Raw genomic sequence first — 26,634 nt, forward strand, 5'->3', positions numbered from 1 at the left:
AGCACTTTTTAAACATAAGAGCAATTGTTGATGATAATGACATAATGACATATACATTTAAAGTATCCTCCTGAAACCTGTTTTGGTTTATAAATCATCAAAAATGTTAATGGAAAATTCTTGGTGGCAGGAATAGCTGCCCAAACAAGATCAATTCAGTAGATATCACATAGACTGCATATTTTCTATTCTCTTGCCTTTCCACAGTTAGGCCTTCAAAACTCTTAAGCCAAAATTCATTCTTTATTATTATACTGCCCAACAAATTACACCACTGTATCCTTTCTCTCATTTCATAACACTTTAGTGTTACGCTTAATTAACAGATTCATGGTTTGGGACATAAATCTCTAAGCCACAAGACCTGCAACTCTGAGCCTGGGAAGAAAACTGTACCACCAAAACACAGAAATTTAAATGAAATGGACAAATTTATAGAAATATAAAAAGTGAAACTACCTCAAGAATATATAAAAAAATATGAATACAAGCTGTAACAAAGAATCTTAATTAGTAATATAAAAACTTCCCCAAAGAAAAGCCCAGGTCCAAAGGTATTTGTGTCAATCTCTACCTAGAACATTCCCACCTCCCCAAATATACCATGTATATACATGAACATGAACATAAACATGTACATGAACATAAACACAGAGCATCAATCACTCAGAAGCCCAGCAAGGCATCTTACCTTGACTACTCTTTAATTAGAAATAACTATTTTATTCAGAAATGTATAAAGAGCAATTAAGATCTTATATACAGATATAACAACCTGTAAGAAGTTACATTTAAGGAGACCTTTCTAGATAATTTTTGTGGTCCTTTTCAGCTTCATGAGTCCATGACACTGCATAATGGGCAAATGAAAATCAATTATGCACCTGATTGTCTTAAAAGGGAGGTAAAACCTAGTATGAAGGTAACAAAGCATACAACAAATTATCTGCCATAAGAAATATTTTTTAAAAAACCCTTTTGAAATTTTAATTCCAACTGCAGTGAAATAAATAACTAATTTTAAAAATTCTTTGTTCCCTGCTAGAAAATAAAAAGGAGGCAATTCCTGTGGGACTTAATCTGCTGCAAGCACAAAGATTTTTAAGCTAGTCACACTTTCAAGTCCAACAAGTGGAGCCAGATCATAGACTCATGTTGAAATTCCCTCAGGCAAAGCTGGGAGCCATATTCTGAGATCTTCCACAACATAATCTTCTATTATTTGGCATTTTTAAGATGGCACCATGCTACTACTGCTAAGTTTAGAAGTTCTCTTAAGGAAACAGTAGAAAAGACACCACATTTCAGTTCTAAGTCAATGTTAAAATTAGCTTCTCTCTTTTTTTCCTCTTCCTTTTCTTTTCTTCCAATTGGGTAGTAGCCTCAGCAAAAAACATAACTTCACTTTTTGCCTCACATTCCCTTTTGAGATAATCAAGACCTGCCATATTGAAGCCGATAACATCCTAGAGAGGAACAAAAGAAAGATTAAACAAGCTTTCTGACACTTCAGTTTAATATAGCAGCATAAGTGAGCTAGGGGAACCACAGCTTTAGATATGGTTACATATTCTTCCTTCCCTGAGGAGTTTTTAGGGATTTTCATTTGTTTCCTTTTAAAGTCTACTCCTACCAATACCAACAAAAACTTTATCTCAAACAGATTTATATGTGGTTGGTATTGCTAAAGATAAGGCACAACATACTCCACATCTCTAAGTCACATATATGTTGAGATTTGCCTGATTCTTATAATTCTATACAAAAAAACTTACCTGTACTTGTCTGACTTTTGAAATAGTTGTTTCCTTTAATTTCTCTATCACTGGCACAAGCATTTGGTTGCTAGTGATCTGTCCAAAGTGAATTCTAATAGGAAAACAAAAAAGAGTCACGTTGCAAAGAAAAGTTCTGGTCCAATCTTTCTAGAAATAGCAAAAAGATACAATATTAAAGCAACAACAAAATACAGATTCACTTCACCAAATGGGAGTACAGAAATGCTTCTAGCAAAAAAAGCTAAAACAGTTTATTGCTCAGACAGTTCAACTCAATTTGATAACAATTTAAAAAATACTGTACTAAACCTTACCACACTTATTTGCAAGCTGTTTCTTTTCCCAGCAATCTACCCAGTCGCCACAGATTATGTTGGTGGTATATTATGAAAAGCTCAGAGACAGAATGTCCCTTCTAAAAAATGTTAACATTACTAATAAAGGCAGAGCAAAAAAAGGAGGAGAGTCACTCATCAGACAGTCAAATTCTGATCTAGAGTACCAAGATGCCCTAAATGGTCAGTCCTGCTCTGACAACACGCCAGGTAGTGCTCACCTACAACTTTCTGAACAGTTATAAGTATTCAGTGTTTCTCATAGAACCAGTTAACTCTGATTTCACTCTGATTCAATAGTATACATGCCATAGCTATAAAAGATTATTAAATATGAGTTTCTCTCTTCAAAACATACCCCAAATCATAACAATCACAAAAGAATAACATAAACAGTAACAGTAACTTCTACGTACGTGTTCTTGGACTGTTTTCTCTTGTTACTATCCTGAATATAATGAATAGAGTTAAACATGCCAATTCACCAAATTTGATTCTAGTCAATTACTATCTCTGTTTAACTGTTTGGTATTGCCAGACCAGTTTTTTTTTTTTTTTTCCCCTAGCAGTTATTTTATGGAATATTCAATTTTTGTCCCTATTCTTGACCTCTGCTAACTGCCTGAGAGTGAGGTTCAGAGAATAGAGGAGCAGAATAACTTAAGAGTTTTAAGTTTTTCAAAATATATTCTTCTCAACTACATATTTGCAGAGAATTCTTCACATTTAAGAATATAGCCTAATGAACATATGCTCTGTATATTCAAAGTGTCTCTCCATATATGCTCCCACATTTCCATTTTCACATGTATAGATGGGAGATATAAACTAACTATTTAAAACATTATGAGGAAAAAAAAAACAGCCTAAACTAAATGGTTTAAAAGAAACAACAAATAAATATACTGGCTATTTAGTAACTGATACCAAAGCCACTAAGACTGCACTTTGAAGATCTATCACTGGTTAAGCTTTCCTCAGCACTGCCTTAACACTACAAAAGGCAAAATGATTCCAAAGGGTCAGAAATATGCTATGTCAGAAGACAATTTCTGTAACAGTTTCTGAAACAGAAACATAATCCCAAAGTATCAAAGATGTCAGTTAACAGCTGTTCTGCTGAGAAGACATGGTATTTTTTGGAAAAAGATATTACCTGAGGAGAAAGAAGAGGCACCTACATAAAAGTTCAACATCAGAGCCCAGCTGGATGAATTCATTAAAGAGCTTAAGAATGTCTGGAACATAAGAAAAAGGCAGCACAAGTAGGGACTCTTCCAGTTCACTGAAGAAGAAAAAATATTGAAGATATCACATTTTTTAACATGGTCAATTTTTAATTCTCTTCCTTAACTATTTTTCTACTGCTTTTATACCAGAATTGATTGTGCCCATTCTGTGTTTAATTAAATATTCATTTATATTCTGGATGATTCTCTCTTCATTGTTTTGATTGTTATATTTTTTAATCTAGTTGGAATGCATATAGGAAGGTGGCATGGTAGGTAGGAAAATCTGAAGGTTTTTTCTAGATGAATGTCCCCAAAGACTTTTGTTGAATATTCTATTTTTATATTACATTTATTTTACCATATATCGAGTTCTTCTATGTGTGAGTTCTAGGACTTTCCAGTCTACAATAATGATTAATTCTGACATTATTTTAGTTTTGCTTTTTCAGAGGCTTGCTCCCTCTAATACTAGCTCTAGTATTATATCATCAATTCTAACTAAAAATCTCAAGAATATTTCAATGGGATAAAAAACCTACTAATTAAAGAAAACCAAATCTTCTCATCTTGGTTTGTCTTTTACCTCCATTAATCAATTTTCTTTTACGTTTCTTTAGTAAAGTTTCATCATTATCTTTAGATAGTCCTATTAATGTTTAGTAAGGCTCATATGCAGATATTGTGATTTGTTATGAAAATAACCTTCAGTGGGTCAAACTTAAAACCAAAAGAGAAATCCTGGAAAATATTATTCCAAAAATGTATGACAAAGGAAACTTAAAAAGTCTGAAAAACAGTACAAGAACCAACAACAAAAACAAGAAGCAATTAAAAAATTCACAGGAAAAAAATAATGGTCAATAAACATGATGAAATATTACTGTTGTTAATAATCAAAAGAAATGAATATGTCCGCTTTTGCTTCTCAAACTTGTAAAAAAAAAAAAAAAAACAAACTTTAAAAGCTTGGTATAAAACCAACTCAAAGACTTGGGAAAGTAATTCAACAATAGAAACCTGAAAAAAATCTCATGCCGACTGATCAGTTATTAGGCTTATAGAACTCTTAAGAAAAAATGTTCATAGTTGGCACTTCTGATTGAATTATAAGTACTACCCTTCACTTGTTCTCAAAAGCATCTCCCTTCATACTTTAGGAGGAACCTCCTAGCTCTCACATTTCAAAAAGATTGTAATGAATTATTTTCCATGAAAATTTTTGACATAATCTTGTAAGGAAAATAACCATCAAGTGTAATCTCTATTTCATTTTCAGATAAGCATTCAATAAATTTTGTTACCTGACAATCAACCTAGGACTTACCTTGATTTGATCCCTTTAAAAATCTCTAATACATATGCTGAAGGCTATAAAAGAAGGATAATACCATTAGTGATATCCTTTATTGGTTCCTACTAAAGCCCAATAATTTCAATTTCCTGAAAACAACAACAACAATAAAACAGAGCCTTCTCTCACTTGATAGTGTTCTATAATGGCAACATGGAATGGGTTTATACTTAGTTGGATTTGGGTTCACAATTAAGCTCTGTTCCTTACCAACCACAAACAAAGTACTCTGACTCACAAGATTTTTGCGATGAATGAAACAGGAAGGTAATATCCATAGTAATTCGTGATTGCTGGATAAGCATGTTTTCTCATTACCCTCCCTTTCTCTTTCTCTCTGATTTATGTCAATTTCTCCTCCAAAGATTTATTTCAAAATTCATTTAAATAAACACAATCTTTTGAGGATTTCCAACACTGAGATACATAGGACTAGAAAATAGAAGAATGTCAGTCCAGTACAACTGAAGAGGTTGACTTCAGAAGTCACAATAAAATGGTCCTTTTGAAATACAAAATACCCAAGAGGATGCCAACATTCAAAAAAAGATTTTTAAACACAAAACATCTTTGATATAAGGAGAGCAACTAAGAACAGAGCAAGGAGGAAGAGCATGAGAAGAAGATCACCATTAAACAGGGACGAGAGGGGGGAGGGAAAGGGAGAGAGAAGGGAAATTGCATGGTAAAGGAAAGAGACCCTCATTGTTATACAAAATTACACATAAGAGGAAGTGAGGAGAAAGGGGGAAAAAAAACAAGAGAGAGAAATGAATTACAGTAGATGGGGTACAGAGAGAAGATGGGAGGGGAGGGGAGGGGGGATAGTAGAGGATAGGAAAGGCAGCAGAATATAACATACACTAGTATGGCAATATGTAAAAAAGTGGATGTGTAACTGATGTGATTCTACAATATGTATATGGGGTAAAAATGGGAGTTCATAATCCGCTTGAATCAAATGTATGAAATATGATATGTCAAGAGCTTTGTAATGTTTTGAACAACTAATAAAAAAAATTTTAAAAAAAAGTTTCTGCACAGCAAAGGAATGAAGAGCATGAAAAGAGGGTCTACAGAATGTGCGAAATCTTTTCTAGCAGCTCTTTTAATAAGGGAAATATCCAGAATATATAAACAACTAAAAACCTTAACAACAACAAAAAAACCCCCAAGTAACCCCCCAAATAAACCTGCAAGTGATCTAAATAGACATTTTCCAAAAGAAGAAATACATATGGCCAAAATATATGAAAAATGGTCAACATGCTTAGCAATAAAGGAAACAGAAATCAGAAAAAAAAAAAAAGATTTCCTGTCACATCCATTCTCAAATTATGATGCCTTCTCATTTCCTCTGAAAGCAATGTTTGAATAACCAATGGGAAACTCTTAGACATTCTACTCACTGAAATATTGCCATAAGCCATCAGGATGGGGTTGATGGGAAGAGGAACCTATGAAGAAATTATTAAATCGAGTCATTAATTAAAGTGAGACTTTGATGGTACTTGCCATATTACAGAGTAATAATAGTATTTTACAATTTCAAACAGAGAAAAGAGACCCTAAAAATTGAAAGAATTGTCAGGCTTTTTAGTTTCTAAGTACTTTTAAATGAGTTTAGGAAATAAATTTCATCTAAAAATGTGAAATGGTTACCCTGCTTTCCAAACAAATGTAAGAACTCAATATGTTTCTGCTCAGTATGCTAATCACCTCAGTCTATAATTTCCTAGCCTCCCCTTTTTATTAAGACTAAGCTTCCTTCCTCCAATAGTTACTCCATTTCTTCTAATTTTTGAATTCAAAAATATCTTATTGCATTTATTTTATATCCTAATCAGAGTTAATAAATCCTGAAATGATGTGCTTTTTTTTTTCAGTAATAGTATTTATAATATTTCTCAGTGCTTAGTTTAATGGACTATCTCACCTCTTTGCCTGCAGCTTTACAAATGGCTTGGTGTTCTTTCATTTTTGCAGTTTCTTCTCGGTATAGCTCAATGGCCTCCATGATCCTTTCAGCCTACACAGATGATGACAAAGGAGAGAAACTATCACAACACACTCCACCATCACAGGACAGTGAAACTAGAAAGCCTGACTAATAAAGATGTGCCAATAGAGTGCCAAATAGCACTTTTAAGATGTCTTTGGTTTTCTTTTTTCTTTAATGTATTAAAGAAGAGGAGAAGTGCCAGGAACTCAGGTAAGATCATGTCTGGACACCATGAGTAGGGCAGTTCCCAGGAGCACCTAAAAGGTGCCACATTCAGAAGATTTCCTTGCTAGAATCCAGGTCCTGACACAGGACTACTCCTGTCCTTGGTTACAAGGAAGAAAACAGAGGTTATGCTCCCCATCTTCAATTTCCTCTTTGCCACAAAAGGGCTACAATGTGGTTGATACAAAATAAGACTTTTGCTAAACAGTTGGGATCCTATTAAAAAACAAGATACTACATTCTAGATCAACTTACTGCTTTGACTGTTTCAATAGTTTTCCTTCCAGTAAAATAACTGTCACCTTGAGTCTCTCCTGGAACCTGCCAAAAACAAAAATATATCACTGACAGAAGTTAAAGGGTCAATAAAAACAGTAAGGACATTATTTTATAAAAATGTTAACATAGTTATCAGATACTATAGTTGTTTAGTAAGTGCCAGTCACTATGCTCAGTATTATATATGCATTAAAAATAGTCAGTGTTCGATTTCTCAAAGTTCTTTTATTTTTATTTTTGTTCTAAATAATTCTTACCTTCACTTAAAAAAAAAGTGACAATTATTCGATACCAAATTTGGTCAATGACTTGTCTCACAAAATTGGGACATAAAATTGAATAAAAAACACTACACAGATACTTAAATCAGCTAGTGATGACTGTGGCATCTATCCCTAATTCTAATTCCATTTAGGAATTCTTAAAATTCAGGGTTTTGAAAGATTTACTTACTGCTGGTTGGTCTTCCTTGGCCACACTCTCCTCATATTCTGCTTCCCTTTGCTGCCATGAGACAGATATGTTAATTTGAGAGAAAAAACATGGTCTCTACATAAAGAGAAATAAAACAGGCCAACACTGCTTCTTTCAAAACATAATTCCCCTATGACATCTTTGACTGTCCCTGGTTTCTGAAATGGATGACAACCATCTTGGAAACAAGGTTCTTGAAAGATATATGACTACACTAAAGAGAAAACTTAAGCTGTGTCAGACTGTCAGTTACCCACCAGCATATCTGAATCAAGCCTAAAGTTCTTACCATCTCCCTTTCTTCTTCAAGGATAAGAGGTTCCCTTGTTCTCTCCCAAAGTCTCAGAGATTTGTCATGGGATGATGATACAACATAATCTCCACTGGGGCTGACTGCTAAGCACCATATTTCCTGGTGGTGCCCCTGGAGAAAGAAAACCAGAAGAACTCAAATAAGAATAACTCATCATAGAACACTACATGTTTATATTAGTGGGTGATATAAATATTTGAAAAAATAATTCTTAAGTACTGATCAAACAGTATAGGTAAGATTACCTCCAGAGTTTGTATGTGTTCAAATTTGTCTGCATCCCACTGCTTAATCTTATGATCTTTCCCAGCGGTAAAAAAGAGGTGAGACTTAGGTACAAACTGTAGGTACATCACACTGAAAAGGGAGAAAAGTATTCAAGTGTCATAAGAAGAGATTATATATGAGTCCTATATACAAGAATGGCTTCTGACCAGCTAGCTTTAGAGTGTCTGATGACATTAAACTTCCAATTTATCACTATTGGAGAACACCGAATAACAGACACAGATGCTCTAGGGAAAGGACACTTACAGGTGACTCAAAGGAAAGCCTTTGAGAAGATTATACCTACCTGTCATCATGTGCAAAGAGAGACTTGTGGCAGTCCCCAAAATCCAAACCCCAGATCTTCACATTCCTATCAGCAGAGCCAGTTGCTATTAGTGCTCCATCCTATATGAAAGAGAAATAAAACATTACTTAGTATTTTAATTTTGCAATTTAGATAAAAGCTAACCAGAACATTTAACTCATTTCTTTCAAAACCTGTAAAGCCAAAAAATTAATTAAGGGGAAAGCATGAACTCTGTAGCTTCAATATTTTTGTACTGCCACAGTGGAGTGCTGTGCTTTGATATAGGATTACCTATTTGCTTTGTTAAATAGGAAAAAGAATTTCTAATTTCTGCAATGGGATTTGGACGAACAGTAGAAGAAGACAGAGGAGAAAAGAGACTGGAAAAGAATCCACTAAAATGTTTATGACCTAGCCTTGAATCCTATAATCCTCTGTCATTACTTCCTCTTATCTTTCCTTTCTCAGTGTACAAATGTTTCTGTTAATGTACAAATCAGAAAGCTATGAGGTCAATTACTTCCCCTTTCACACAGAATAGACCTTGTTTTTTAAACATTAAGCCAAGTTCCTTCTTCACAAAACAAAGAAGGATGGCTTTTTAGTGTTTCATTTTCAGGGTACTCTACCAACTACAGAAATTTAGACAATAATAAGTTAACTTGTTACTGAGACACAAATTAAGCTTTACTTACATAAGAGATGTCCATGCATATAACAGGTAGTTTGTGTCCATATAATGAAAGAAAAAACTAAATACAGGAGAAAAAGAACATAAATAATTTATATCTGTCTAAAAACATAGGTATAATTTATTACATGTGCATCTGAAATACAAATTTCAAATAACTAAAGGCATTTCTGGATCGTTTACATATATTCTCAGAGACAAGGCACTGAAGATAGCTAGTTATGATTACTTGAGTCCATCAGAGCTTACATGCACTTGCCAGGAGTACTACAACACAGTGAAGGCAAGGAGCCCCCTGAAGCCTACTGCCTCAGTTAGAATGTAGCACAGAGATGTTCTTTGGATCTCTTAGCTGAAAAGACTGGGACATTTGTTTCACAAAAATATTTCCTTATTCTGGCCTAACAGCACTCTTGGCATGGGGTCCAGTAATAAATAAATGATGGTAATGTATAGCCAAGTGTGCAATTACTGACTAGGACACCTAGAAATGCTCTTAAAATTCTACTGGTTATAGTAGAATTTTCTATCTGAAAGATTTCCTGAACATGTGCACCATACATTACTCGATTTACATGAAGTTTATGAATAATAGAACTCTTTTAAAACTCTTCCCTTTTCACTTACAATATTTTGATTCACACACAAGTTTTTAGAAATATACTACTGCTGGGTGTAGTCAAAATTACCTCTTTAGAATCAAGCCAAATTGTGAATATCAGAATTAGAAAATATTCCCAGGCATAACCAATGTACCTTTAATGTGTCAACATAGAAAATTTTCACAGTGCAGTCCAGCAAAGACACAGCCAACAGCTTTTGATTGGGAGAGTAACGGACACAGAGAACATCTTCATCTAGTTGTAACATTCGGGTCTGCTTCACAGAAAGTCTAGCACCACAGAAAGTGTCAAGAAAAAAAATATACATATATAATAAGTACTCCACAATCAGAAAATTCCCAGTTTTAGAGTACAACACAGCTACATATGTCAAAAGGTTATTCAATGGCTCCCCGTTTTTCACTCCAAAAAAAAATGGACACAAAAAATTTCCACTTACCTCTTTTGGGTGCTTTTCTCATCTTTCACCAACTCAAAATCCCAGAACTTGACAGATTTATCTGCACCACCTGTCACAAAGCCCCGCTGGAAATTAAATGACATTTCAGTTACAGACTATTTTAGCATAGAAACTCTGCAAAGAAGACACAGCAAAATAATGAAAAAGCTTTTTATTTAAAAACACAAGATAAGAATTCAGAAAAATGTGTTTCTCCCAAACCTTTTCTATTGTCTCTTTTGGGGCTGCTGCTATAGACCTTATTTGAGAACTCCTAGCACAGACCCACAAAAGACAGAGGTAATAACTAAGGAAAAGTCCTAGTTATATTTTTGTTTGCATTGGGAAGAAAAATCCTTAATGAACATTGTGGGAATTTTTGCTCACACAAGAATGAAATAATCAAAAGAATTTGCTATAAAGAAGTAATTAAAACTAGTTTGACAAATGTATATAGAATGGCAATCTAACTAATTAAAAGTATTTCACCTGAGAAGGTATAAATTTATCCTTGTAATGCATCTGTTTAAAACATGTTTGAAATGTTTTTCCAAGAAACCAGACCCATTATAGCATAAAGTTGGTGTAAAGCACACAAAATAAGGAGTCAGATCACTGAATCTCAGTTGTCTATTGTGCTGTCTCACAGATTTATAACCCAAGAAACAACATTTCCATGAACCTTCACTTTGTTGTACCAAAAAAATCACATCATTTAAAAGAAAAGAGAATGCTACATATGCAAGGTGCTGTTAATACTTTATCTCAAATGACATTTGTCACTCTAAACTCTAGATTATTTTCTTGAATATTTAAATGAATAGGCCAAAATCTCTTTTTAAGGTATTGTCAAAAAACATGATGCCAAAATCTTTAGGGCAACCAGCACCATCACTAGAATGAATATATAGGTCTCCAGGGTAACTCCAACTTTTATTGACTAATAAAGGCTTAGGATTATAGATTTTCTGAAAACGCTAGACTTATATAGCCAAAGTATTTCTACTAAAAAAGAAACAGAAATCTACCCTCTGCATTGTGCTGCTCAAGAGAACATTTCTTCTCAAGGATTAAAAACCATTGGTATGAAAAATTGTAAGGATAAGTAATTTGATGCCATGTTGCTGATAGTCAAGAGCAACTGAACCAGAATTCATTTCATAATGACAGCTAATCACATTATCAGATATATGAGATGGTATCATACAAGAATTCTGAAGATTAGGCACACTTTTCCTTTAAAGTTTTATTCTTTAAAGAAAACTCAAAAGAACAGATATTAAACTTGATATAAAAATTGGGAAATGCAGCCATAGAGCTGAAGTCCACAGCTTTAAAATCTAGTTCAATTACCTGATCTGGAGAGAGACACATGGACCACAAAGCTCCATCATGGGCATCTATTGTCTCTAACAGATTTCCTGAGGCCAGGTCATAAAGCTGCAGTTTCCCTGTCTGGAAAGACACAAAATGCACACAGTTCTAATGAGCACTTCTACAACACATGATTCATGCTTTTACAATTTAGAAAAGATTTCACAACCAACCAGGAACAATGTGAAACACCTAAGAAAATGTATTCCATGCTCTGTATTCCCTATCTGAATAAATGCTTTCAAATACCCTACTGACATTTTGAATTAACCTTGCCACCATACTGCACAACAATGCATAGTACAACCTTGTGGTAATCCTGTTACTGTCATTGTTGCCACAACTTTCTGTAACTCCATCACAGAGCCAGTATGTAACATACTCACAAAGGCAAAGCCTGGCTATGTGACGAGCTTCTGCACAATGTGGTGGTAAAGGTAAGCTGAAAGACTTGAGTCCCTTATCTGCCTCTTCCTTATTCTGTGACCACCAGAGAATTCATCACCATGAACCTGTTTTTATCATCTGTAAAATGGAGATTATATCCGCAATATCTCTCAAATGTCGTGACAGATACCTACCAACCACAGGTCTGGGACTGCAAGCTACTTATATACGCAGTGCTCCAACCAATTCACAAAATGCTTTCCCAATAGCAAATATTAGGTGGCCATTTGTTGAAAGAAAGAATAAAAAAATAAGAAACTTTTAATTCAAATGTTAATGCTGTTTCTCTGATATTCCATCTAAAATCTTTCTAATGTATCATATTTTTCACATGGTAAAAATATCCATTTAATAATACACAGATTTTTTTCTAATAAAATTCATACAAATAAGACACAGGTTTAAGAGAATAATGATGACAAATATTTACAAAGCAGCTTCAAAACACCCCACATACATTATTCAATTTTATTCTCACCACTACTATCACCACCACTACTGCTACTTCTGCTACCAGCTCTATTATCTACTAGTTATTTACTGTGGGCCAGTCTCTATGCTAAGTAATACTGCATCCCTGTGAAGTGTGTTGTTAATATCACTGCACCTTAGGGCTGGGGATGTGGCTCAAACGGTAGCGCGCTCGCCTGGCATGCGTGCGGTCCGGGTTCGATCCTCAGCACCATATACTAACAAAGATGTTGTGTCCGCCGAGAACTAAACAATAAATATTAAAATTCTCTCTCTCTCTACCTCTCTCTCTCTTTAAAAAAAAAAAAAAAAAATCACTGCACCTGTGAAAAATCAAGGCTAACAAAGTTAAGGTTACTTGCTCAAATATCTAGTAAATGACAGAGCCAGGATTTAAATGCAAATGTCACCCTCCTGTTATACAGATGAAGGAATATTCCAAGTTGTGAGACTTGCTTCAAATTACCCATTTTGTATACAGAGAATCTGAAGTCGAATCCATGTCTGCTTAGGCTCAAATTGATTAGCATCTAAGAATGAATACTTGAGAGAAGTTTGTTTATATTTTATTGCCTTTATCTGTCAAACATGATACCAGATATTTAATTTATCATTAATCTTAATACATTTTGTCACCAATTAAAACAATTACATATATGTTCATAAAAAGATGCATGAAAGAATGATTACCAAATATAAATGGCAGCCATCTCAGGATCATGATTTCAATTTTTTTCTTCATAATTTGACATTTTTTTTATGATAAATCAAGAAAAGATTTTTTATTTTTAAAAATGCCCCCCCAAAAGGACAATAAACATCCTTCCATATTATCTAGCTCTAATATATTTACCATTTGCTTAAAAAAAACCACATTTTTCAAACACTTTTAAGATATTGAATAAAAAAGTCCCCAGAAATTCAAAGCAAAGTCCCAGTTTACCTTTGTTCCTATGACCACCTGCCTATCACCAGGTACAAAGAATGAGCAAAGTGCATATTCACAGTTCATTGTGCGAATACACTGCAGTGTAGACCTATGAGAAAGGAAAAAAGAACTCTTAGTAAGGCAACCTGTTCACACTTCTTAACTGTTGGTATACACAATTTGATATACATTTAGCCACACAGAGATCAACATGAGAGAAGACAAGTCTTAATAATCTTGGCTCAAACCTAATTATACTCAAGAAAGAATATATTACATTATACCAATTTTTTATTTTCTTTGCAGAAACCTTATAATCTTAAGGAACAGAGATAATAGAAAAAGCAGGGTAGGGAAAGTATCTGTTGGGCTTCACAGGACCTATTCTATCATTACCAGGAAATAGGTAAGCATAAGTAATACAAGTTGAATTAGCATCCAGACCGTTCACTACAAGAAAAGTTCATTTTATAGGTTCATGTTCATCTACCAGTCATATGCCACATTTTGATCAATAAGAGACTGCATATAAGATGATCCTATAAGATTAATGGGAAAAAATTCCTATTGCTTAGTGACATTGATACTGTTGCAATATTAAATGTAATACATTACTCATGTTTGTGTTGGTGCTGTGGTATAAAAACCTACTGTGTGTTTTTCTCAGAATGTGTCCCTTTTGTTAAGTGATGCATAGATGTAGAAATCAAATGTGTCACTACATTCAACAGCCATTTACTAAATGATCAAAATGAACCAAACATAAAAAGGCAACTTTTTCTTGTGTAAGCTCCACAGTCCTATGGTCAAGATGCACTGAACATATATTTTAAGAGAAATGTACACAGTGCCTTAAGAAACAAATAATCACTGTCAAGAATACCAAAAAAAAAAAGAAAAAGAAATTCTATTGAATAAAGATATATGAAAGATATTTCACAAACCTGTTCCATATCTTAATGGAATCAGCTGCTGCTGAAAGTACAGCAATATTGTCTGAGCTGAATGACAAAGTCCGCACATCACTGCGATGACCCCCGATGGTGATTCTGCTTGTCCTGATGGGCTGAGGAGTAGGCAAAGATGCATTCAGTGAATATAATTCCACCAGATTGTTTTGTAGCAGGAACACAGCCTTTAACTCCCCTTGGGGTGAATGAATCATGTCAAAAGATCTGCATGGGAAAACAATCATAAAAGTTTTAGCTATTTCTTCAGTTCACAAACTTAACTTTGTATAGGGGGAAATCTCTGCAATGTCTTCAGTTTATATGAAGAAATATAAAGAATTTTACAAATAAGATTGCTCAGAGTCTTGAATAGTAGTCAAGTACAGTGTTTTACATAAAAAATCCTGGGCTCAGGTTGTGGTTCTGAAGTGTATCTTATTTTTGTGTATATATTTTTCATAAGTCATTTAAAATCCTTTCTGAACATGAGACATAATACTTTTTTAAAATTGGAAACACGAAAAGAAAGTTAACAAACAGCCATAATAATGCAAATATGACATGAGTAGGTGGGCCCAAGATGCGGGCAATAGTAACAGAGTTTGACATTTGACAGAGTGATTAATCACGGTCTCAAAAAATATAATTTATATAGACAGCATGCAAACACACAAAAAAACCAATAATACTTTGTGGCTTACCGTTCTATAATGACTTCAGATACCATATTTTTACTCACTTGATTTTGGCAGAAGTTTTGATATTAGTCACTCGTTGGATTTCATCTCGCAGAGTCATTTCAACGCTGATTTCAAGGTCCTCCTCCTCCCCCTTGCAAGAATTTAACCTAGAGGGGGGAGAAAAAAAAGAGTATCAACTATCACGTTTCTAGAAGCAGCCCTACTCTACCAGTCCAAAAATCCTGCCCACTGGAAAACAAGCTATATAGATTCTGGGCAAGTTACTTAACTACACATGATTACCATGAGTATTAATGAATGTAAACTATTATTCCACTTAATGGGTAACCTCAAAAATACATTCTGGATGCAAGAGCTCATAAAATTTCCTGGGATGATAAAAATTTCCACTGAAGTCTTTCTAATACACTTTTCTAACTTTAAGACTTAAAAAAAAAAAAAAAAAACTCATTGTCCTGTACTCCACAGTCTAATCATGTCATATAAACCAGAAAAGGTCTCAGAAGATGTGCTAAATTTTAACCATCAGAGAATGGATTTCTATGACTATAATGACCTATTTCAAAGTTATATTTCCCTTTTATAGAATAAGTCCAGTCTTTCTTCTCAGCACATTACTGCCATTAAAAGCAAACTGCTAGCCTTTGAGTTTAAATAGTTTAAAAATTGTTTTAAAAACTCTGTAATCTCTTTCTAGTTCTCTCTCAGTCCAAGACTCAGAAAAGTGTTCAAGATGCACCCCCCCCCGCAAAAAAATTCAACATGGACTCAGACTCACAAATTCTTCTCTAGCTTTTAACAGTAATTAGTAATAAAGTAATTAGTAATAAAGTTGTTCCTTAAAGAAGCCATGATTTTTCTCAGTAATATGTGGCTTACCCAGGATACCTAAAGGAAGATGCTGGGGAATGAGACTGATCAAATAATGCTATGTGCATGTACAAATATAACATAATAAATCCTACTATTATGTATAATTACAATGCACCAATAAAAATTTAAAAAGTAGAAGAGTGAGTTCTGTTGTTTGTAAATGATTTCTCACAAAGCTGTTGAAAAAAACTTAAGAAAACATACTTTGCTTTCTTTCTAGCTTTCTTCATCTTCTTCTCCATTTTCTTCTGAACTTCCTCTTTAGACAGGATACAAAACACTTCTAGCACAGAGTCAGTTCCCTAGAAAGGAAAAAAGGTTGTTGTGAGTCCAGGAGAGGCAGTCTAATTTAACTTATTCACAGTAAGATCTAAACAGTAATATTTTTCCCCCTACTAATTATGTTGAACAAAATCTCTGTGTTGTCTCATCTCTAAAGTGAGAATACCATTTCCTACTTATAGCACTGCTTTGAAGACTAAAAAAAAGGTATGTGTTTTAATATTGCTTAGAAAAGTCAACATTTAATAAATGATTGCTAACAAAAATAATTATAGTATTGTTATGCAAGTACAAAATAAGGATTATAGATCCACAAAGTACCACACAATGATTATTAACACTACAAAAAGAAAAAAACCCATCTCTACACCAAACGTGAAAGAACAGAAGTATCTGAAAGGAACAGTATAGCCCTTGTTATTTTCTCCTTTAAGCCTGATACTCACATGGCAAGCAAGAATCCTGCCTGTCTTGTCCACTGCAAGATTCACAACTCTGTCCCTTCCTTCCCGCATTATGGAACCAGCTTTTCTGCATGAAAGGATGCGCTACAGAAGAAGCAAGAAATGAAGGTTAAATGTAAGTTCTGCTGAACCTCTGAAAAGATATGATTATGACAAATGCAGATGATAAAAATATTCCTTAAAAGATGACAAAAGTTATAGACTTAAAACTCTGCAGTTCCTATTTGTCTCACACTCAATGAAAGAAACAAAAATGAATTACATCTTCAGGAGTTTCATCCAGCTCAAGGGCATCATCCTCTGCTACAAGTGAGTCCTGCATTCTAGGAGAAGACTCTTTGACTTTCTTGGGCTTGGGTTCTTCCAGTTCTTCAACCTGTTTTATAAAATTGGGAGAATAAAAGCTGAAATGTCTTTCAGGTGGTGATACTTAGCCTTAATATTGTAGAAGTCTTTCCTATGGTCACTAATAGCTTGACTAATGAACTCTGATCAAACTTCAACAGCAGGACATACACCAGAATTTACTTTAAAGACTGATTACATCATATATAGCAAAATGTTATTCACTGTACCATAGTCAATAACTTCCTATAGTGTAAGGACAACCAGTTAGCAAACAATAGTGCAAAATCACAACACTCCTCATCTACTTCAAAACATTCTCTGTTCTTAGGAGACCATAAACCTTGTATGCTAATGTATGTAGAACCCTAAATGGGTTCTATGGTGGCTATACCACCATATTTCTAACTTCATCTAAACCTAACGTCTATAACCTTTCCCCTTCATACAAATTCTTTGAGTATTTAAGAAACAGTTATAAACTAGAATATATATATTTATAAACATAAAGTTTATAGATTTTTGTTTGAGGGAAAAGGTTCCGATATCCTGAAATAAATCCATGGACAACCAAAGGTCCAGGAATATCAGGCCAAGGATGCCATAATCTAAAACTAGCATTATCACAAGCTATAAGTTTAAAGATATTTTTCTTCAGAGCTCAAATAAACAAGGCAAGAACATATATATAATGAAGAAACATTTTTGTTTAGAGGTTGTAGCTTATCAATGTGACAGAATTTCTTAATTACCTGATTCAATGAGCCTATGAAATTGCCCATACCCCCCCCCAAAAAAAAAGAGTAATTAACCTCTTGCAGATAAACGATGTCCCAAGCTCTCAATTCACTGTCTGAAGCACCAGTGATAAGTCGTTTTTCTTCTGAAACCAGAACCAACCCCCATACCTGTAGGGTATAAGAAGATGCATATGATTTTAAAAAGATTCTAGGTTGTAAAATATGACATTCCAAAATCTAAGAATACGATAAGTAAAATCTCTTTGGCCTGGCCTTTTGAAGTCTCAGAAAAGGCATATTAAGGCAACTTCTACAGAGAAGAGAAAAAAAAAAAACAGAGGCCCACTGTAGAACTGTTGCTTACACAATACTAGGTAGTTTCTCTCCAACTTCGTATTTCCAAATTTAAATAATGGCTGTTCAACACAAATCTTAACTGTAATCTACTCAAATGATGATTCTAGTCTTAAACGTCTTTGATTTCAGCAGTATCTAGCAAGTAAAAAGTGCCCTATTAATCTTTATTGCAAAATTTTTGACTTCTAAGTCCAAGAATCAAACAGTGAAAATAATAATAGTGTTGCAAAATCTGCTTTTCCTCAGTAATTCAAGGTATTATGGTTTTGAAAGCCTGATATAAACACAGCACTGAAAAGGATGTGAAGATACGTAATTACTGCCTGTACTTGATTGAACAGATCAAGCCACAATAGTTACAATATCTACATGTTGCTGCACCAGGCACCATACACAGACTATCATTAGAACTCTGTAGAATCAAAAGTGGACTGTTAGTCAGAAATAATAAAACTCAAGATTAAAAACCATTCAAGGTCAATTTTTATTAAATGCCAGAGTTGCTATATCTGCTCCAATGGCTGGCACCGCATATGATTACTACCATCACCACTACCACCACCACAAAAAAAAAAAAAAAAAAAAAAAAAAAAAAAAAAAAAAAGATACCATTCAGCATATGATGATTAGAAAGAATGAGCAGTAAAAAGAAATAAATAGAGCCAGAGACAAAACACCTTCTTCCCATTCTTTCTCTGGGTCCATGACCCAACATGTACCTCAGTTCGGTGGCCAACCAATGTTTTGAAACAGTGCTGAGTATCAAGGTCCCACCATTTCACCATGGTATCTTTCCCACTAAAAGAAGAAACAGGAAAAAAAAATTATTTAGAAAGAATCATTAAACTAACATGGAAATAAAGGACTCACTTACTGCTATAAAAAGAAAATGTATAGCAACTGTGTCTAAAGTTTCTATTCTATCTGACCCTTCTTCTGAAAAGCAAAAAATCCTAACTGTCCCTGTGGTTATTCTTATATAAAAGATTAAGATGTTTCACCTACTGTAAGCACAAAAAATGAATTGAATTCAGAGTATTTAGTACTCTTCTATGTTCTTTAAGAACATAAAAATCAAATCCATCATGACTTCCTCCCACCATTTCCATCACCATAACATTCACATTCTCAGACCGTCTAACACGGAAACAGATATCTTAGACCATCCCTGTGTTTCTCTCCTGTGTTTAGTTAGCTACTATGTCCTTAAAACATCTCCTCTGTTAAGTCTCTAGACACCTTCCCATCCATTTTGATATTAAAAAATCTGAATTTCAGTCCTGCTACCTGATTTATTTTTAACAGCCACTCATCTGATGTCTACATCCATTGCTGGTCTCTCATCCTGCCCACTATACCACTGTCAGATAATCTCATTTTTTAAAATTTATACCTACTCAATGATCTCTGCAGAATCAAAATCAGGCTCATTACCATCACTTTCAAAACTACCTATATGTATAACTGGCTCTTAACCTCCTAAAACAATTCTTTCCTACCAAAGAAGTAATACCCAATGGTTCTACTCTTGCTTAGATGCCTCTTTCCAATTTCCTCATCAATATAAACCAAATAAAATCCTCCTTCATGAGAAGTGGAAGAACTCCACAAAAAATTCGACTTACATACACAGCATATAATCCTACTTGCTAGTGTCACTTTCTCACAGAACCTCTTATATGAACAAGACATCCTAATACACCTGGATCCTGTCCTATAGCAACAACTTCACCACTGGGGCAGCATTTAGTGCTTTTTTTTTTTCACTCTTCCTGAGTCACTACTAAAGTTTTTATAGTTACTGCCAGGCAACCTAAGACCTCAGTCTTTCCTGATTGGTCATTTCTTAGGAATAATAATCATTAGACTATTATTAAATGAGATTGAACCACATATGAAATTGCTATTTGAACATTTTGATGTACAAAAATGGAAATTTCAAATGGTTCAACCTTGTAGATGTTCAGAGGGCTTATGAAACACTTCTCTCAAAAGGTAGGCTAAATTAAACACCTGGTATTCATATCTGCCCAATGCTTCATATTTTGCTTTTCAGACTTTCTAGAGTTCTAGAAAGTGAACAAAGCTCCCTCCATAAAAGTTGTATCAAAAGATTAAGGAACATAGAAAAGTTAATATCAAAGAAATGAATGACAAATCAGAAAAAAGAATTTTAAAGTGCTATAATTTTAGATGGCTCCATGATACTATTTGGGAAGGGTGAGGAGAGAGAAAAGCAGAGCATAAAAGAGCCTAGTGAATAAGCATGACCATGGTGCTGAGAAAGTAAGAAAACAAATTAGAAATAAAAACCATTATTTCTTTACCTAGTAACTAGCAGATTCTTTTCTCGTAGGAACAATGCTTGTGTGACGGCATCCTTGTGGCCCTTTAGGCGGTAGAGGCCGCTTTCATTGATCACATCCCACACAATCACATCTGTATCCTAAAGGGATGGAATAGTACAGAAGAAAAATAACTTCCTTTACTCCAACAAAACAATGGTGTTTAAGTACTACTAAGCAAAATATAGTCTTTCTAGAAAATTGGAAAAACACATAGAAAGTACAGAGGAATAAACATCATCCTTAATCCTATCACCCAAAAGTACAGAGGAATAAACATCATCCTTAATCCTATCACCCAGGGATAATCAGCAGACACTTCGTTTTATATTGTTCCACTTATTCATTCCTACATGTACATAATATGTATATTTACATTTATGTTTCTGCTATTTTCCTATTATAAAACAGAGACCAGTTTATAACCATTTTTCATTTAATATTTCTACTTTTCCATATCATTCCAAAGTGTTCTCATTATTTTTTATCACAGAATAATTACTCCTAAGGATATACCATATTTAACATTTTTTTCTAATTTAGATAGTTTTAAATTTTCTATCACTATACAGATGCAGAAATGAATACTTTTGTACACATCTTTATACATATACCTATTAGGATAAACATTAAAATGGGAAATTCTTGGATTAAAACTTATGCTTATTTTTAAAGTTTTTGATTCACACTACTGAAATAATCTCCAGAATGCACTGACCTATAGAACCAATAGTGATACATATGACAAGGCCAGTTCTCATCTGATTAACTCTTGAGTATTATTAATTTTCTCAAAAACCACTGCCAATTTCATAAATAAAAAATGCTCAGTCAAAACATTTATTTTAATTTGCATTTCTGAATCCTGAGAATTTTTCTACATGCACCATGGTAGGTAACAAGTCACCATTGCATCTCTTTAGAATTGCCAATTCATGTCTTTCATCTAATTTGCTTCGGGTTTCATCTTTTACTTGACCATTTGTAAATTATTAATAGATATACATTAATCCTTTTAAAATATTATTTCTCTTTGTCCCTTGTCTTTAAATTTATCAAACTTATCAATCTTCTCCTGTAATTTTTTCTTTACTAATACATTTGAAGTTCCTTGCCACCTTGATATCAGATAAATATTTACTTTCTGGTTTACTTAAAATACTACTTTCTCACGTTTAAGTCTTCAATGTACAACTCATTTTTTGTATATGTCATGAGGTAAAGACTTAATTGAAAATTCTCAGTTAATTATCTGAATACAATTTTATAAGTAATCCATTGTCTTTACACTTATCAGAAATATTATCTTGAAAATATACTAATTAGAAATATAAAAGTGGATTTGGTCATAGGATTTCCATTTGATGGCAATAACCTATTTTGCAGTGGTAACAAATCGATATGACACTTTTGAAATTATGGTTTTTATAATATATTTTAAAATGTCCCTTTTATTATTCTCCTTTCCACAAATTTTGTTGTTAACAATTCATTCATTTTTTCCATACAAGCTTTTAAACTTTGGTAAAGTTCTAAACAAAAACCTTTGAGATATTTAAATTACTTTATGGAAATTAATTTAAAAAAACACTAGCATTTTCTCAATATATTCTCTTCCTATTCAAAAATATGAATTGTTTCCCAAAAAAGGATTCTATTATATTCTTCAGTAAAGTTTCATGGTATTTTTATGCTATTCAACATTTTATTGGGAATGAAATCTAAGCTACCAATTTTGCAGAACTCATTGGCAAATAATCATCATAGTCTCTTCTTTTCCAGTCTTTGTTATCTTTTTCTTGTTTTATGGTTTTGGGTGGTACTCTACCATGATGTTCTGTTATGGTTGCCATGGGTATCTGTCTTATTCCTGAATTTCAGTCTTTTATTAGAAAGTATAACAGGAAAAAAAAAATGAATCTCCCAATTCACATTCATTCTTTTCATTGTATTTCTACCATTTGTATAGGATTTTGAACATTGAAAGTCTATAATTTCAACCAACGATTTTTGTGAAAAACCTGCTTTAGCATAAATTATAAGGCCTTTAATGTATCAAAGTCTGAGCACCTGCTTCAAAGTCTCACCTTGGATCCAGAAACCAGTCTGCCACCTAGCTGATCATACTTTAAGATAGTGATGGCTGCTTTGTGTCCATTAAAGGTCACATTTCCTTCCCCACTCAGGAGACTGAAGATTCTAACAGACCCATCCTCATAGCCAACAGCTAAGTGCAGCCCATCTGGGGAAGGGCACAAGCAAGTGACTTCTTGCTTAAGCCCTTGAAGGATGAGGATCTGAAATCATATAAATGATAAAACTCTGTAATTCATTTAAAGTTATTTAATGTAGAAATTATTATTTGTACTAGGCAATAAAATATTTAAGAAAAAGTAAAATTATTTTGTCTAAAGCTGTGCACTGGTATAACATACAAAAATTATGTGGGCAATGTAATAAATTCATAAGTTTCATCCAAATGATATTTAATAAAGGGTTATAAACTCCTCTTTGCTTTAACTGAGCCCCATTTTATGAGAAATAAATCTGCATGGCCATGTAGTATAACAAACTGTTTATCATGTGGTTTTATCCCAAGAAACCCTGGGTGGCAAGAGTATCAAAATAATAACCTCTTGGGAGTCAGATAGTGAATGGACAAAATTAAAATACCTATATTTGATTTGGAAGAAGTGGTAAGCTTAAGGAATTTAGTGTTACACAAAGTCAAAGCCTGGTTTAAAATCCCTTGGGCCTCATCTGTATAACTAACAAAAAGATGGTTATCAACATAACACAGTAATACACCATTTAAATGTCTAATATTTTATAACTGACTGTAAGAGCAAGTAGAACTTGGAAAACAGAGAAACTGGTAGAGAAATGCAAAGAATGCTAGGAATAAATAATGACCACAAATAATGACCTACAAATATCACTACCAGACATCTAAGAAGTAAGATCCTATTTGGTTATGATTTTCAGAATTTGGTGAAGAACACAACAAAATTTGATGGCCAGTTTATCTAGATCCAAAGGTAAAAGATATTTTTACTAAAGACACATACACACACAAAAAATCAATAGATGATAAATAAATCAGAGCTCTCCCACTTCTACATATCCATCTTCAAATACCCACAAATCAGTATCAACCTAGTTGATTTTTGACTCACCTTCTCTCCTTTTCTTAAGTCCCAGATGAAAACATGTTCACAGGCTGGTACTGCCACATAGCGTCCTTTCTCACCACGAAGTGTCACAAAGACAATATTACCTTTTTGGCTTCCGATCAGGCCAAAGACCGCACTAGCAACATAACGTAGGTATTGCTTGGTAAGCCCCATGTTATGATGTCTGATACTGCAGGGGAGGTAATCTGTACATATAAACAAAGAAAACTCAGTTCTTTAGGTTGCTTGGTTCTGTTTATCATGTAGTTAAAAGCATATAACTTGTGGTTTATTAACCTTTATTTAGACTAAATAAATCATTATTTTTAAATCCACTAAGGATATGCGATCTTTCATGATTTAAGCTTTAAATTGTTTAGACTGTCAGATATATCTGACAAATATCTGACACAATGCCTCAGTGCATCTAAACAATTCACTTCTGCTTCTTGAATTACAAAGTTTTGACACTATGATTGGCAGCTTGAGATTGAACGTATTTATCAATGAGTATTTACTGTAAACCTACTAATTAGACAGGCACTATTCTAGGCACCAGAAATATGGTGCTGAATAAGACAAAAGCCCTGACCCCATGGTACTTACCTTCTAGCATGGCAGTTTTCAAACTAGTATTCACCCAAGTCATCTGGAGGTTTTATAGAAAAACTGCTGAGAACTACTTCACCCCAACTCCTGGCACCTGTTTCTTACTCATTATGTGTGGAGTGGGGTCTAAGATTTCATTTCTAAGAAGTTTCCAAGTACTTCTGCTACTGTGGTCCTGGACCACATTTTTAGAATTACTGTCCTAGTAAATGCAGGTTTGTCCTTGATTTAAAAAATCAGAACAGGCACCTCCCTTGACACAAAAATGGTGGAGCAACTTGGCACACAATTTTTGAAAGATTCCTGCAAATGCATAAAAATGCTGGTTGTGAATAAAAAGTACAAAAAGAAAAGTGGGTAAGTCAATCATGTCTGTTCTCCAATGGAAGATTCAAAAGTGTTCCCCAAACACCCACACAACTTAAAAAAACACACACACACACACACACACACACACACAGAGGTTATACTCTTTTTCGGGAGCTGTTTCTTGTTTTTGTTTGGTTTAACTCTACAAGTGTCTCTTTCTGATTAGAATCAATGTATTAGTCTACTTGAAAAGAAAAATACCCAATTTCAAACTCTACTAATATTTGTTAGTATTCATCTACTGGCCTCAAGGCTCTACTCACAGACACTAAAACAAAGCCAATTAAAAGTCTAGAAAAAGCTGGGTGTGGTGGCCCACGCCTGTACCGAGCAACTTGGGAAGCTGAGGCAGGAGGATCATGAGTTCAAAGCCAGCCTCAACAACTTAGCAAGGCTCTAAGCAACTTAGCAAGAACCTGATTCAAATTAAGAAATATAATAAAAATGGCTGGGAATGAGGCTGGGTTCAATCCCCAGTATCCGCAACCAAAAAAAAAAAAAAGTCAAGAAAATATTGATATGGTGATAATGATTTTGGCCTAGCCATTTGATTAATTATTTCCAAATTCCTCTTACTCCTAAAGCCTCTTAACTATAGCTCCTCGGGTTAATCCATCTACCACCTCCTTCTATCATATGGAGAATTCATATAGCATGCCTAGGCCAAGGGATTATTTTTATTTCCAGTCCTGTCTACCTACATGAATACTAATTACAGAGTTCATATTCCAATTCAGCAAGTCTTAACTCCAAAATTTTTGCCTTAAACCATTACACTAAAACACTTTTCTCCTCTCATATCTGTCAACTCAACCTGATAGTTTTCCTGAAGTAAAAATTCTTTTTTCTCTTTCTGGCACTTTGAGTTCCAGTTTTTTATCACTGCACAGTTTTTCAACTAGCACCTCCACTTCCATGTTTTTCATTATTTTCTTCCAAAAGCAATATTACCAGACTAATCTTTTTCAAATGCACTGTCCCTACTTCAAAGCCCTTGAAAGGGCTAAGTCGTTTTCCGGTTTCCAATAACATCCTATTCATCCTCCTTTCTCTCTCAACCTTCTCTCTTGCCCGACTGGTTTCCTTTTGTGACATTGCTTTTTTTCCTATTATCTTCTCACCTACAACAACATGCATTCTCCTGTCTATCCATTTTACTTAGATTATCCTCTAATACCCACTTCTTTCCCGGCAAGTCTTATTCTTGCAGCCTCTTTTATGGAGTCTATATTTAAACAACATTCCATGCAACTTGGCACTGGTCACTTTTGTTTCGCGTACTCAGATCTCGCCTCCTTCTGGAGAGACTTCATGACCTTATCTTCCTCCAAAACTACACCATCACCACTTCCTATCTTACAGCTCTCCCAAACACGCTGTTTCTGTAATGCATTTAAGTCGTGGACTGTGGGAACGTCCCGAAAACCAGGATTAACGTGTGGGAGTTCCGCACACCGAACCAACAGGGCTCAGCATCTTCGGGCAAGCCCGTGCACACGCGGGGCCGGGCAGGTCTACTCTGCTCGCGCCAGCCGCGAATGTAGCTGAGAGACCTCCAGATACAGCTGTGCTGACCCCGGCAGTAACCCGTTTGCCCCGACCTTTGCGATCCGCCGCAAATTCCCCCGCACAACGGCCTCCTCCAAGTTCCACCCAACAACAGCGCCTAAGAGAGGTAAACTGCAGTCCCCGTGCATCTCTAGGACTCACCTCAGCCTCCACGAGGCTCCGGCCACCAGCACCCGCCCACGGGATCCGCCTCTTCCGGTCCGGTCGGGAGCCTCTTCCGCCCAACCTTCCCCTCACCTTCTAGGCGGAAGTGACGGGAGAGCGGCACTTGATTGGGCGGCGGTGCTGGGAGCGGAAGCCGGTGTTTCGCAGCCCTGA

At 34.6% G+C, this 26,634-nt stretch overlaps 1 protein-coding gene across 2 annotated transcripts; it reads right to left on the minus strand.

Moving 5' to 3' along the window:
- Window positions 1-26,587, minus strand: WDR3 (WD repeat domain 3). 2 transcript variants are annotated; one of them, XM_081305554.1, is made up of 28 exons: window positions 26,458-26,587; window positions 23,773-23,975; window positions 22,684-22,893; window positions 20,579-20,697; window positions 18,971-19,049; window positions 17,967-18,062; window positions 17,072-17,185; window positions 16,792-16,893; window positions 16,268-16,365; window positions 15,229-15,336; window positions 14,484-14,714; window positions 13,555-13,648; window positions 11,673-11,774; window positions 10,320-10,405; window positions 10,014-10,149; window positions 9,262-9,318; window positions 8,564-8,664; window positions 8,235-8,346; window positions 7,966-8,100; window positions 7,656-7,706; window positions 7,179-7,244; window positions 6,633-6,725; window positions 6,106-6,153; window positions 4,670-4,713; window positions 3,270-3,398; window positions 2,530-2,561; window positions 1,776-1,869; window positions 1,329-1,466 (listed from the first exon to the last, which is right to left on the minus strand). In XM_081305554.1, the coding sequence occupies exons 2-27, from the start codon at window positions 23,941-23,943 to the stop codon at window positions 1,823-1,825; spliced, it is 2,661 nt and encodes an 886-aa protein (XP_081161680.1). In that variant the 5' UTR covers window positions 23,944-23,975; window positions 26,458-26,587; the 3' UTR covers window positions 1,329-1,466; window positions 1,776-1,822. The 2 variants fall into 2 exon arrangements, with proteins under 2 accessions (XP_081161679.1, XP_081161680.1); XM_081305553.1 differs by lacking the exon at window positions 2,530-2,561 and having other exon boundaries at window positions 1-1,466.
- Window positions 26,588-26,634: the final 47 nt, after the last annotated feature.

The sequence above is a fragment of the Spermophilus citellus genome (assembly GCF_964194105.1).
Source record: "Spermophilus citellus genome assembly, chromosome: 9".
Lineage (NCBI taxonomy): Eukaryota > Metazoa > Chordata > Mammalia > Rodentia > Sciuridae > Spermophilus > Spermophilus citellus.

What these genes read in the sequence shown, in the direction of transcription:
- WDR3 (XM_081305553.1), bottom strand. Translation starts at nt 23,943, where the DNA reads ATGGGGCTTACCAAGCAATACCTACGTTATGTTGCTAGTGCGGTCTTT. An exon ending in GCAGGATTCTTGCTTGCCAT is followed by an intron (nt 16,366 to 16,791) that starts GTGAGTATCAGG and finishes TTTCCTTTCTAG; the next exon opens with GGAACTGACTCTGTGCTAGA. An exon ending in AGGTGGTCATAGGAACAAAG is followed by an intron (nt 11,775 to 13,554) that starts GTAAACTGGGAC and finishes GTGTCTTTCCAG; the next exon opens with ACAGGGAAACTGCAGCTTTA.